The 12401-nt window shown below is 35.5% G+C and overlaps 2 protein-coding genes across 2 annotated transcripts; both read left to right on the forward strand.

Annotated features, from left to right (window-relative positions):
• The first annotated feature begins 472 nt into the window (after positions 1–472).
• LOC149588213 (glycine receptor subunit alphaZ1-like) lies at positions 473–2894 on the forward strand. Its single transcript, XM_089863044.1, has 3 exons — positions 473–688; positions 1606–1934; positions 2088–2894. The coding sequence occupies exons 1-3, from the start codon at positions 547–549 to the stop codon at positions 2178–2180; spliced, it is 564 nt and encodes a 187-aa protein (XP_089719170.1). The 5' UTR covers positions 473–546; the 3' UTR covers positions 2181–2894.
• Positions 2895–5606: 2712 nt separating this feature from the next.
• LOC149588214 (cytochrome P450 3A41-like) lies at positions 5607–10250 on the forward strand. The gene is made up of 14 exons (XM_089862918.1): positions 5607–5795; positions 6360–6459; positions 7146–7198; positions 7331–7427; positions 7493–7612; positions 7982–8070; positions 8147–8292; positions 8386–8501; positions 8619–8754; positions 8867–9027; positions 9110–9198; positions 9281–9424; positions 9686–9851; positions 9996–10250. Exons 1-14 carry the CDS (start codon positions 5722–5724, stop codon positions 10074–10076), a joined length of 1572 nt encoding a protein of 523 aa, XP_089719044.1. The 5' UTR covers positions 5607–5721; the 3' UTR covers positions 10077–10250.
• Positions 10251–12401: the final 2151 nt, after the last annotated feature.

Consider the following 12401-nt stretch of genomic DNA (forward strand, 5'->3'; position numbering starts at 1 on the left):
CTTAACTTTAGTATGACACGCGAGAAGTGATGAAAAAAATCTAGCCTCGATTACCGCCGAGGTTTTCATTCCGTAATTTATCATGCAAAATGTCTATAAAACAGAATGATACCTTATACCTTATACATGGGTTCGTCTTTTACCCAGTTATTATTTCATAACGTAAAAACATCAGTAGCGTAAGGTATGGAAAAGTTACTCGTGATTCGGGTAAAAAGCATAGGTTTAATAGAGCGGGAGAAAAAGAGTCACCCCAAAGTAAACATTTCACAATCACATATATTCTTCTCTTAGCCACGAGCTGCGTTACCAGGGAAAGAAAACAAATATATCTTGTTTTTTTTTTTTGTTTTTTTTTTGATGACCGAGTTCTCCTAGGAGCTGACGCAAAAGAAGGGGCCAGGAGACGTTTCACCACAGACCTAATTATGGATATTTAAAGAGGATTATTCGCTTATGACCCTACTAAACTACCCAGTTGTTGCGATTCAATTTTGCAGTCTTTTAACTGCCAAATATTTTTAATTCATAGTGTACAGTCGTGACATGAATGCAAAGTTGAGGTGGATGGGTGAAACAAAGGGTGATGTTAAACCTCCAAGTGTTTATCTACGATCATACGTAAAAAACACTCAATTCTTTATGGAACCGCCAATAGCGGAGAAAGAAGAAATACATTATATTTCTGGTGAGAAAAATTTCTAGCTCAACACATGTTTTCATTTTAGAGGGCTAGATAATAACCTAAAATCATAAGTGTATAGATATAAAAACAAAAAGTATACTTCATTAGCAATTCCCTGCCTTTGCTGTAGACGACTTGTAGTCTGAGAAATATAGTACCCTCCTCTCAACCGACCTGCACGAATTAACCAATCAGGGATGAGACTTTAGACGTCATAGATTTATAGAAAGTAATACATGATGCTGAGCTAGCATCCGCTATTTTATGAGCCTATTCACGGCTTGTTCCCTATGCCACGGTTGGGGACGCAGAGGGGGTCAACACTTTTCTGGGATTAAGGGCGGCTTCTCATATTACACAGCCTGAGCAAGTTTCAACGAAGTGCACTTTTTGTTTTTGTTCTATACACTTATGCTAAAATTGATCGAGCCAGGTTTATCTTAAAAGTTTACACAACAAGACCTTAAGGGAAATCGAAGTCCCTTATCATATTCGTGACCAAATTTTGGAGTTCCTTGTGAATGGGTCAATAATATCAGATGCAAATAGAAACAGTATGACGTTAAAAACGCACTGTGTCGATTTCTTTCGGTCAAAATCAACGCTTTACTTTATGATTTTCACAACGCGGGCAATTTTATGAAATCTTGGGCTAAACTTCATTCGACATAGAATTTTGTTAATAAAAAGGCAGGGCGTTACGCGATTGGTCGGTGGTGCTATCTTACAATTATCTATGAAATCTCAAACTAATTTGAATTTTAAAATCATTCGGAAATATTACATGGATGTCTCACTATGCGGAGGTCTTATAATTAATTGGTAGAAGACTAGATAAAAATTCACTTGATTTTCATTTTCACCCTCCTATTAAGTGCTATTAGTATATATACTAAAAATATTTTAACAAAACTCAACAGGGAATACAACCGACTTGAGATGCAAATTTATCTTCGTTCGTTACATCACTTCAAGCTTGATTAACACTTATATACCCAGTTTGCTCATCGTTTGTTTATCATTCGTTTCATTTTGGCTGGACGTTTACGCTGTACCTGGCAGAATAACTCTGGGTGTTACGGCTCTATTGACACTATCGACTCAAATTGTATCGGCCAGAAATGCCTTGCCTCAGGTTAATTACATGACCGCTTTGGACATTTGGCTATTCGGGTGTCTAGTCCTAGTGATATTATCCCTAGTGGAATTTACGCTTGCCAACTTAATAGCTAGGAATAGAAATAAAGCGGTAAGTAACGTCGTAAGCTTAGAGAGATATTGGGGGCAATTCTCTAACTTTTTAAGCGAGTTATCGCAAGTGATAACTACCGTCTAAAGGGTTGGTGTCAACCTCGCGCATGTTATGTGTGGGCGATATCTAAATAGGTGATTAAAAGTGCAGGTTGAAAAGTACTTCTCTGAAATTGTAAGGAACAACCCTGGGCCACCCCGTTTCAGTGAACAAGTGAGTAATGCACTGAAGGAGTGCACATAGTGTACATCTAAACTATGGGCATTGGGCTATTAGTTTCACCATATGTTCATAAGATATGTTCCATAAGTTAGTCACTGGTTACTGAGAGCTTGTCATGAAGTGACGTAGATGAAACGTCATAGATTCTCGGAAAGCGACGCCTGGTGAGGCGCTGTATACGGCTTATTACAAACTAAATAGGAAGATGAACTTCAAAACCAAATGTATTCTCGCTTGTCGTTTTCGAACTAGCTCTCAGTAAGTCTCTAGCATTACGAAGTATATGAAGTGTCATACTTATGGAACATAGCTTATAAACTTATGGTTTCACTTGGTCTGAAGATGTCAATGATGTTGTTTGATGTATTCGTTCGTCTTTTTAAAGGGAGAGTGCAAAGAGGGATTGGTGATTTTGAAAGGGAGAGAAATATGATTTGTCTATAAGAGTGCACTGCGAATGTACTATGCACACATTACTGAACCCTAATATCGTTTTGTGTTTCTGATTTATATTAACTTATTTTATATGATATAAATACTTTTCAGAATGCTACAGCTCCAGTCTCAACTAATGATTGTAAACAAGATAATGGTATTGAACCACCAAAAATTAACGCACTGGTGAAAAACGTTGAAGTGTCATCTAATGTCGGTACTTCTTGCTTCATAGACATTGACCGATTGTCTCGTTTCGTTTTTCCATTTACTTTAATCCTATTCTCTACTTTATATTGGTATTTGTTCCTGAAGAGCACGAATAGGTTGTAAATAAAATATATAGCTATCTTTTCATAAGTACCTATAATAAGGTAAGTCTCCAGGACTTCATAAGTGAAAACATCAACATTGTAAGAGCTAGACTGCGCTTAATCTTCATGAGATGTTTTTCTAATGTTAGCTTGAAATTAAACCAATGACGAAAGGAGAGTTAAAGGGGGTTGCAGCGGGAATTTGCATATATAGGAATAGGTAAATCCAGTTTGAAAGCGTGGTTAAAGGGACTGTAACGATGTCGACGGCCAAGTCACTTTTTTATTTTTTGATAAAGTCACCCGACCGCTCCCCCTACCAATCATTGATATCAGATCTCTCTTGTGATTGGTTTTGAGCTGCCCCCTTCGGCGTTCCCCCAGTCCTCACCCCCGAGAGCTCAAGACCCCTACTACGTTTGCTGAAAGAAAAGACTTTCGTTGGTTCCAAAACTATGGTATAAACATAATCATTAAATATCAGCAACCATATCAACCTTGCAAAGGATACCAAGAGGATCAAATTAAATCTGTAGAAATTTATAACTGATAAATACTGCGATCAGGGATAGATTTAATTTTAGAAGTAGGAATGGAGAACGGTTAGTATTTACTTTAGTCCGACTCATAGCCCAATATAAAGCCCTTCCCTCCAACACGTAACGAAAAGTTCAAATAATTTTATTGGCTCACTTAAACTACGTTTTGATGTCGTTGCAGACGTCCCCCTCCGTTCCGCCGAAGGGAGCCCGGGACTTTGACGCACGCCCACATTACTCTGTTCTCCATTCCTACTTCTAAAATACGCTTTAGATTTTTATGTTTATCAAGAATAAAATTATAACAAAAAATCCTCAATGTCCAAAAAATAAAATGAAAAACGTATAATGGGTGTAAAAACACATTAAAAAACTGCATGCTTTAGCATAATTCAATATTATTATTCTATTACAGGGCGATGTTATTAGTTCACTTTGTCTAAAATTACTGAACTGTAACGATTAGTGCATGTACCATAAATTCATGAGATATGATCCATAAGTTTGTCACTGGTTACTGAGCTTGTCATAGATTCGAGGTAAAGCGGCGCCTGGTGAGGCGCTGCCGAAGGCTTAGTACAAACTAAATAGGAAGATGGACTGCAAAACCGCGTGTAATCAAATCATGCGTCGTTCTCGAACTACATCTCAGTAATTCTCTAGAATTACGAGGTATAGTAAGTGTAATACTTATGGAAGATATCTTATAAAGGTATGATGTTCTAGTGTATGTACTGTTAATTCTAAGCTGATTCAACACCTATGTATTTATACATTGTATGTGTAACTTGTCCTTGAATAGAATTTTGTTTATTATTTTTAAACAACGCAACTAAGCTTGTTTTTCGAGTAAAGCTTCCTTCAAAGAGCAAGACTGACTGGATGAAAGGATAAAGGAAGTACCGATAGCCATATACCAATTATATAAGTGAAATTCCTTAGTAACTTTCATTAGTAAATATTAAATGAAGTATGGTTAAATTATTGTAGAAAATGAAATAACTGATAAATTAATATACATATAGAAGTGGATTAATAATAAGAATTAATTCATGTAACTAAGAATATGGAGAGACTAAGTTTCCTAAAACATCCTTGCCATAAACTAAAGAGTGTTTTCATTTTGGGTCAAAGAACATAGGGTCTACAACATTGAGCCATCCTGTCAAAATTTATCTCGGGATCTTTTCAAATCCAAACATTTCACACATGTTATTCTTTCTACCATAGCCTCCTAACGAATGCAGGCCTAAACATAGCACTATTATTATTTTTTCCTAATATTGTGGTACTGACAGGATAAGTACGTTTAGAATATGACTTACTTTAAATTTAGAAAACATTAAAGATAATGTCAACTTTATTAGAGTCGTTTAAATAAAACTCCGAAGCTTTCAAATTGTTAATTGGTTTTAGTAGAAACCATCAGTTTGAAGGATGAAAGTAAAATATGTCTCTTATTTTCGTATATGGTTTGATTACACTTTAAATATTCCGGTTTGTTTTTTCACGTGTAGGCCGCCTGTAATTATACCATAAGGCAATGAATACTATTTCGCAACGGCTTGAAACGTTTGCGCAACACTTTTAACAGATGACGTACCTCCGTTAAAGGAAAGGGGTAGTCAATATAACATTATGACTTAAATGAACCGCATTTTTCTAAATATAAAAGGAAAAATACTAAAAAGATAAAAGTCTTAAATACTAAAAAGATAAAAGTCTTTAAAAGGTCCCTTATTACAAAATAATTAGAATTTAATTAGTCTTAAAAACGAGGACTACTGCGCCATCCGCCAATGGTTTAGTGGGGTCTGCTAGCCCGAACCCTACCTTTACCCCTAACGGTATTGGTTGAATTCTCACAGGCTGAGAGAAGTAATTAAGGGGTAAGAGGTTCAGGCTAGCAGACGCCACTAAACCAATGGCGGATGGCGCAGTAGTCCTTGATTGTTTTTAAGACTAATTAAATCCTAATTATTTTGTAATAAGAAATCGTTTATTTTTTAAATATTTCCTTTAATATTTCCTTTTATATTTAGAGAAAGGCCGTTCTTTCAGGGTATAATGTTATGTTAAGTACACTTTTCCTTTAAACGCTAGCGGCTTATCGACAAAAACGTTATCTCAATGCATAAAACTACGCAACCTTCACGAATTTAAAATCAGTGTGTGCTTATCTCGGGCTGGTTATTAGGCAGAAGAGTTGTGTTTTTTTAATAGCATCGAATTAGCTAGAGTAAATTTTCGAATATTCAACTAAATATTCCAGTCATGTCGTTGTACGAAACCTTAGAATTAACGGGAATTATCATTGGAACAATTATTGCCTTAATAGGGGCGTATTGGTAAGTTTTTAATTCTTTTATCATTGCGATTAAAAATCGCGTATAGAATTTATAGATTAAAATGTCATCTGCAATAAAAAACAAGTTGGGAAACCAACCTGTCACAGAACATTTCCGACTCAAAATCGACCAAAAATCATCACCCTTAATTTTTTACAGCCTTTTAAGAAGCACCCTGTGTGCATACTAGCGACTTTACTCGCGTGTAATTAGTACTTAAATAGAAATGATATAAGAAACGTGTAGATTTTGTAGTATTTCAAATTATATACGTATTTTATAGTATATAGGGTTCAAGCTACCTTCATAACAAATTTGATTAAAATCGGTTCAGCGGATTAGCCGTGAAAACGTAACAGACACACTATGCTTTGTAATGTGAATGATTAAACATAGAGTGGAAAATATAGCCCCGTAAAATAAAACAAAAACGAAAAAAAAAACGGTTAATAATAGAGTGGGAATGATAAAACCAATAAAACATATATAAATTCCATCACGTGACTAGTTAGCTTATCATAGTCAAGTTATTCCAAAAATATTAACAGGCTCTATTCTCCACAGTATCTATTTCAAAAGAAACCACTATTGGGTTGGAAAACCGATTCCGTCAGATTCGCCAGTTCCCATTTTCGGAACAACTTTTGGTATCATAACAGGGAAGGTAATAATAATTAATTGTCATATTTGAGCCCACATTGAAAAACAATGGTCACAACTTAGAATGCTTTTCTTAAAGAAGGCACCTGCGAGTGGGTAAAAAATATTTGAAATCCGTCTCAATCACGTGACCCAGGAGAGGAGTGGTAGTTCGTTTTATTTCGAAAACTACCACTGTGGCGCTGCATTAACGCGAGAAACATGGACTAGGTGTCCAGTCCTACTCAATAAGGAGTCTTTGGATCATGGCTTCACGTTTTCCCTGTGACGTATTTCAAATAATTTTAACACACCGTTCGATGTCTTCTTTCGAGACCCTTTAATTAAGAGGTCCCTTAGAGCCGGTTGATATTTGGAACATAATTGACCCAAGTAATTGTCTCGCAACCTTATTATACAAACCTTTATCATCGTGTTCGATGTGAGATTTTATGAAGGAAAATAAGTTGACTTCGTGCTTTAATCAAAAGGGGGTCAAATTATTACCCTATTAAATTCAATGATCATTTTTGGCTTAGCGCAAAAGATATATTACTAGAAGCATGGAAAGAGACCACTTAGCTAATGTCATTTCGCTTGTGGCGATACCACCTTTTGTAAAGCTCCCACGTGTACCACTTGAGTTTCGTTATATCAGTCCACCTAGATTATTTAATAAGATGAGATATTTTTTTCGTCTATTTAATAAAGAAAGTGCACGAAACAGACCAAGATCTGTACCGAAAATATGGCAGAGTTGTGGGGTAAGTGAAATGGTCATCCTGTTTCAAATGGCAGGGTTTATCACGATTTTCTCGTGATTTATTGTTTGCTGTATGTATTCCCAAGAATACATAGATTTCTTCAATCTAAATAGCATCACTAATTGTTTACAGAACATACAATGGTTATAAACCAGTTATTTACATAGCAGAACCGGAATTAGTGAAACAAGTCCTTGTGAAGGATTTCACTAGTTTTTCATCCAGAAGAGTAAGTCTTACTAACGGTGATGTTAGAATGAACCACGATTGTCTTAAGTGTTTCGTATTTCTCAGGAATTGAAATCAGGTGATCCCTTGGTGGATAACATGGTAAACGTCGTGGCGGGAGATGAACAATGGAGGAATTTACGAAATACTATGACACCCGCTTTCTCTTCCGGCAAACTCAAGAAGGTAAATAAAATCTTCAAAAGTTGAATCAGGCAAAGATGTAATTTTAGAAGCAGGAATGGAGAACGGTTAGTCCGACTCATAGCCCAGTATAGAGCCCCTCACCCCAACACGTAACGAAAATTTTAAATTAACTTATTGGCTCATTTAAATTACGTTTTGATGACGTTGCTGACGGGGACGGCGAAAATACGTAATTCCTTTTTACCTCTGTCGCTATGACCCTCCTCTTCATTCATATCCTCCCGTCCCGGCGAAGGGGGTCTGAGGCTTTGACGCGCGCCCAGATTATTCTGTTCTCCATTCCTACTTCTAAAATTATATATCCCTGGTTGAATTAAAAATAGAAATTTATAACAATTGTTTTAACAGATGATTTCACTCGTATGCGACTGCGCAAAGCTTTCAGTGGAGAATTTTGAAAAATACTCGAAAAATGGAGAGCCAGTCGATTGCAAAAAGTAAATATTCAAATATTTTCCGGTATCCAATGTTAGGCAATCATGTATTTCTAAGCAAACTAATGTTATGTTTTAGACTTTATGGAAACTACACATTAGATGTTATTGCTAACGTCGCGTTTGGCACTAAATTGGATTCTCATAACGATCCCGAAAACGAATTTGTGCAACATGCCAAAAAGGTTTTCTCGTCAGAAATAAGTTTTCGATTAGTTATTGCCCGTAAGTCTAGCCTTAATAAGATTTAACCATATTAGCGGTTCATGACGATATCAAAAATAATCAATGCTATGGGTAATCAATTATACTTTACAGTTCTGTGCCCTAAACTTGGAAGAATGCTTGGAATTACATTTTTTCCAACCGACACAATAGAATTTTTCAAGAACATAACGCTAGCTATTGTCGAACAACGGAAAAATTCAAAGGAGGTAATTTATTTTTGCCATAAATTGAAAGATTAGTTAAAAAGCAAAAATTTCTCGCATTGTTTGGTTCTTTCATAGCAAAATACAACGATTTAAAAAATAAATGATATTATCTTCTAGGAACATCACGATTTCTTGTCCCTGATGTTGGAGAGTCTCGAAACCAATAGTGACGAAACCAAAGTGTCCCAGACAAATGGAAAAGTTAAGGACACAAATGAAGAAATTAACAGTGTTGATGACATTAAGAGGAAACGTGAGCAATATTCTTTAAATTTTAAACCCAAAACAAATTGCAATAAGATACCGTTTTTAAATCCGAAAGAAAGTGATAAAAAATTGAATTCAGTTTTAATTTCAATAAATAGCTCTTACGAAAAACGAATTTTTGGCCCAAACCATCATTTTCTTTTTGGCCGGATACGACACAACGGCTACCACCCTAACAGCCGTAACTTATTACTTTGCCACGAACCCCGAAACTCAGAAGAAAGCCTTGGAAGAAGTGGATAGGATTTGGAAAGACAGAGTACGTTAGGAACTTAGAATTCACATTTTCTTAACCATAACAAATTGACGGTTGATGACATACTGTATATTTGTAATCACAGACAGAAATTGATATTGAGGCTGTAAGTGAAGCTAAATATATTGGGGCTGCCATTGATGAAGCATTGAGATTAACACCACCAGCAGTGAGGTATCAGTTATTCTGGCTAATTTAGTGTATAAACTTAATTTAAATGGTAAGATACTTTAAATATTTTTAACCTTAACTTTAGACTCGAACGCACATGCGTCAAAGAATGCAAATTGGGGGACATAGGTGTGACGATACCTAAAGGAATGGTAGTAGAAATTCCCGCCTATTCTATTCACCGTGATGCGGAATTTTTCCCAGAACCAGAGGAGTTTAAACCCGAGAGGTGAGTTTTTCTTGAAATTCAAGTTACCAATAGATAATTCCATTAAATACACACGGAAGGGTCCGCCATAGTAGGTTGTTCCCTAGCTCCGAGAGGCACTACACGCTGGAGGCTAGCCAACTCGCACTACCTCTATCGGTGCTTCTTGGCACCTAAAATGGCGGCCCCCTACTCCTGTAGTGTTTGCTCCTCTTACGGAATTAATTGAATTTAAATAATCTCGTGAAACATTGTGAGTAAAATCTTTTTTTTTCATCATAGATTTTTAGGAGAAAGTAAAACCGTTATTGCAAATTCGTACACTTATCTTCCTTTTGGAGCTGGTCCAAGAAATTGCATAGCAATGAGATTGGCTTTGATGGAAGTCAAGATTTGTCTACTTTACGTTTTGCGCCAGTTTGAATTTACACCAACGGAAAAGACGAAGGTAAATAAACTATTCATCGTCAAATCTCTAGCACAAAAAAGTTTATGCTGAATAAAATATTTTGGTCGAACAAAAACATTTTTGTAAAGTTCAGCTTGAACTTCGCATTGTTACAATATAATAAAAAATGTTTTGTAATTGTAGATTCCTATGGAGTTCCTGAATGCCGGTTTATTACAACCGAAGGACATCATCCTTCATGTTAATAAACGAAACGTATCTTAATTGAGCAACTGTACAAATTATTTAATGTATTTTATGTAAATACGTAAATAGTCAAGGATATGTTTTATATATAAATATGCAACTATAAAACCTATGTTGTTACCTTCAAATGTAGCTGAAACGTTTTGCGACATCGAATCAAAATAAATCCTAACTCAGAACTTCAATTTTAAATTTAGGATATTTATTTAAACCAAGATTTTAATAATCTGTTACATTCGCCAATAGCAGATATTTAAGAATAAGTGATCAACATTGCAGTTGTGAATTGAGTAGCTGCGGTTATACAGTATATTACAAGAACTTGAATATGCCTTGCATTAATTGAATTGAATGAGGCTTCTGACCAAGTAACTTATTGGGTTCAATATCGCATTGTTGAAACCTGGGTTCCGTAATATTTATACCATGTACCGCTAGAGTGAGGTTTAAATATCGCATTGTTGAAACCTGGGTTCCGTAATATTTATACCATGTACCGCTAGAGTGAGGTTTAAATATCACTTCGTTTCAGACAATCGTTATCCAATTATCGCATGACGAGCGACCATAATTCTTTTTTTTTTCATTTTCATCAATAAGTCTTAGCTCGAATGTTTTATGTATTTGGATTTATTTCTGCGATTCTGGGCCTTAAGTGCAAAGTAAACCAAATCCAATTTCTAAAAACATCGTGTAAGTGCAAATTACAAGAATATTGAGTGTACCAAACAATTGGAGATCATTAAAGGAACGAACAAAGAACTATTGTTTGAAAAAACTGAAGATAATTCGTGAAGTGTAAATCTAACTGAAGCTTCTATTAACTCGCGAGATTTGAGAGCAAATTTGATAGAAAATTCGATACACTGATTTACTTTTGCAAATACTTCAGCAAAACTTGGTAGGTCGTGCCAGTTCATCTTCTATATTTCTTTTCGTGGACTACGAGCTAGCTGGTTTCTCATCGCCTTTGAAACCAAGTCTAATCATGGATTCTAAAACTTTAATGAGAGTCATCATGCTATTCGTAAGTAATCCCGTAATTTTTCTAGTTACCTGTAAATCCAGCACAGTTTAGAGTAAAGTTTTTCGCGCTTATATTCAATAATTATAAATAACACCAAAAGTATATTAAAGGTGGAATTCATAAACGTCGGACGCAACGCAATTTAGTACAGGCAAAGGCAGGGCGTCGTGCGCAAACTTCCGCCTTTTGCGCACGACGCCCTGCCTTTGCCTGTACTAAATTGCGTTGCGTCCGACGTTTATGAATTCCACCTTAAAACAACAAGTTGGAAAATCAAAATAAACCTCTTTGAGTCAAGACGCAATCAAGAGGTTTCTCTTAAATAAATATAATTGATATTGATTACTTTTATCGTAATTAATTTAGCTTAATTCTAGTTAAATCATTTTAAGAAACTATATTCCTAAAATCATTTTATACATAGCTATTGTTGAAGTTTGAATTCAAACGTATGCCTCTTTAACAATTTTTGGAAATTTATGGTATATAAGACGATTGATTCGCAATAAATGATAAGAAAACCCACAACTGCGTGAACCTTTGGTATAAATTTATACCTATAAACCAGGTGTAATTTTGTTCCCATAAAAGTTAATGGATGGAATAATGCCTAATTTCAAGTTTTCTTTACTTAAAATTGGATATTAATGAATATACATTTTCCAAAAATTTTTGTCGTTAGTGTTAATGTCCGTCAGCACCGGTCTTTTAAGCCACAACACGGAGATAGCCAATGAAAAAAGTGCTAGCAAAAATGCATTAAAAGTGGCCCTCCGGTTTTTGTCTTATTTATTTGTCTTTCTAGATTGATTACGACACTATTACTAGAACATTCAATTTGATACGGTACAATCCCGGAGAAAGACTTTATAGGGAATTCCTTCTGTATCCGACAGACCGGTAAATTTGACCCGCGTTTACCATGGAGTATGTTTTAACTTCTTTGTTATTTTCTCAGAGTAAATATAACGTACATTCCGGTTTCCAGTATTCTGCGGGCGCCAGTAATTTTAATTCTGGGTGGAAAACTTACGGAGAATTATATCGGTTTTATATTTCGTTTTAGATGGGCGATCTATATATGTCTCGTAGAGTTATTTCTATCGAGAACATGATCAGCATGAACAAATTTAATCGAACTTTTACTTACCCATATTGGCACTTGGAACACAACGTGCTGTCGTATTTCAAAGAAGCCGAGTATCAAATATCTTTGACTGGTGTCCTTCAAATCTTTCGTCCTAAGGCAATTTTCCATCTGACCTCTAAAGCTCCGAACCGTTTTTACATATTAATGACATATTTTGACGCATTTT

Source organism: Phalangium opilio, unplaced genomic scaffold (assembly GCF_054372755.1).
Source record: "Phalangium opilio isolate 3A_F unplaced genomic scaffold, DU_Popi_V2 ptg000662l_1, whole genome shotgun sequence".
Taxonomy (NCBI): Eukaryota; Metazoa; Arthropoda; class Arachnida; order Opiliones; family Phalangiidae; genus Phalangium; species Phalangium opilio.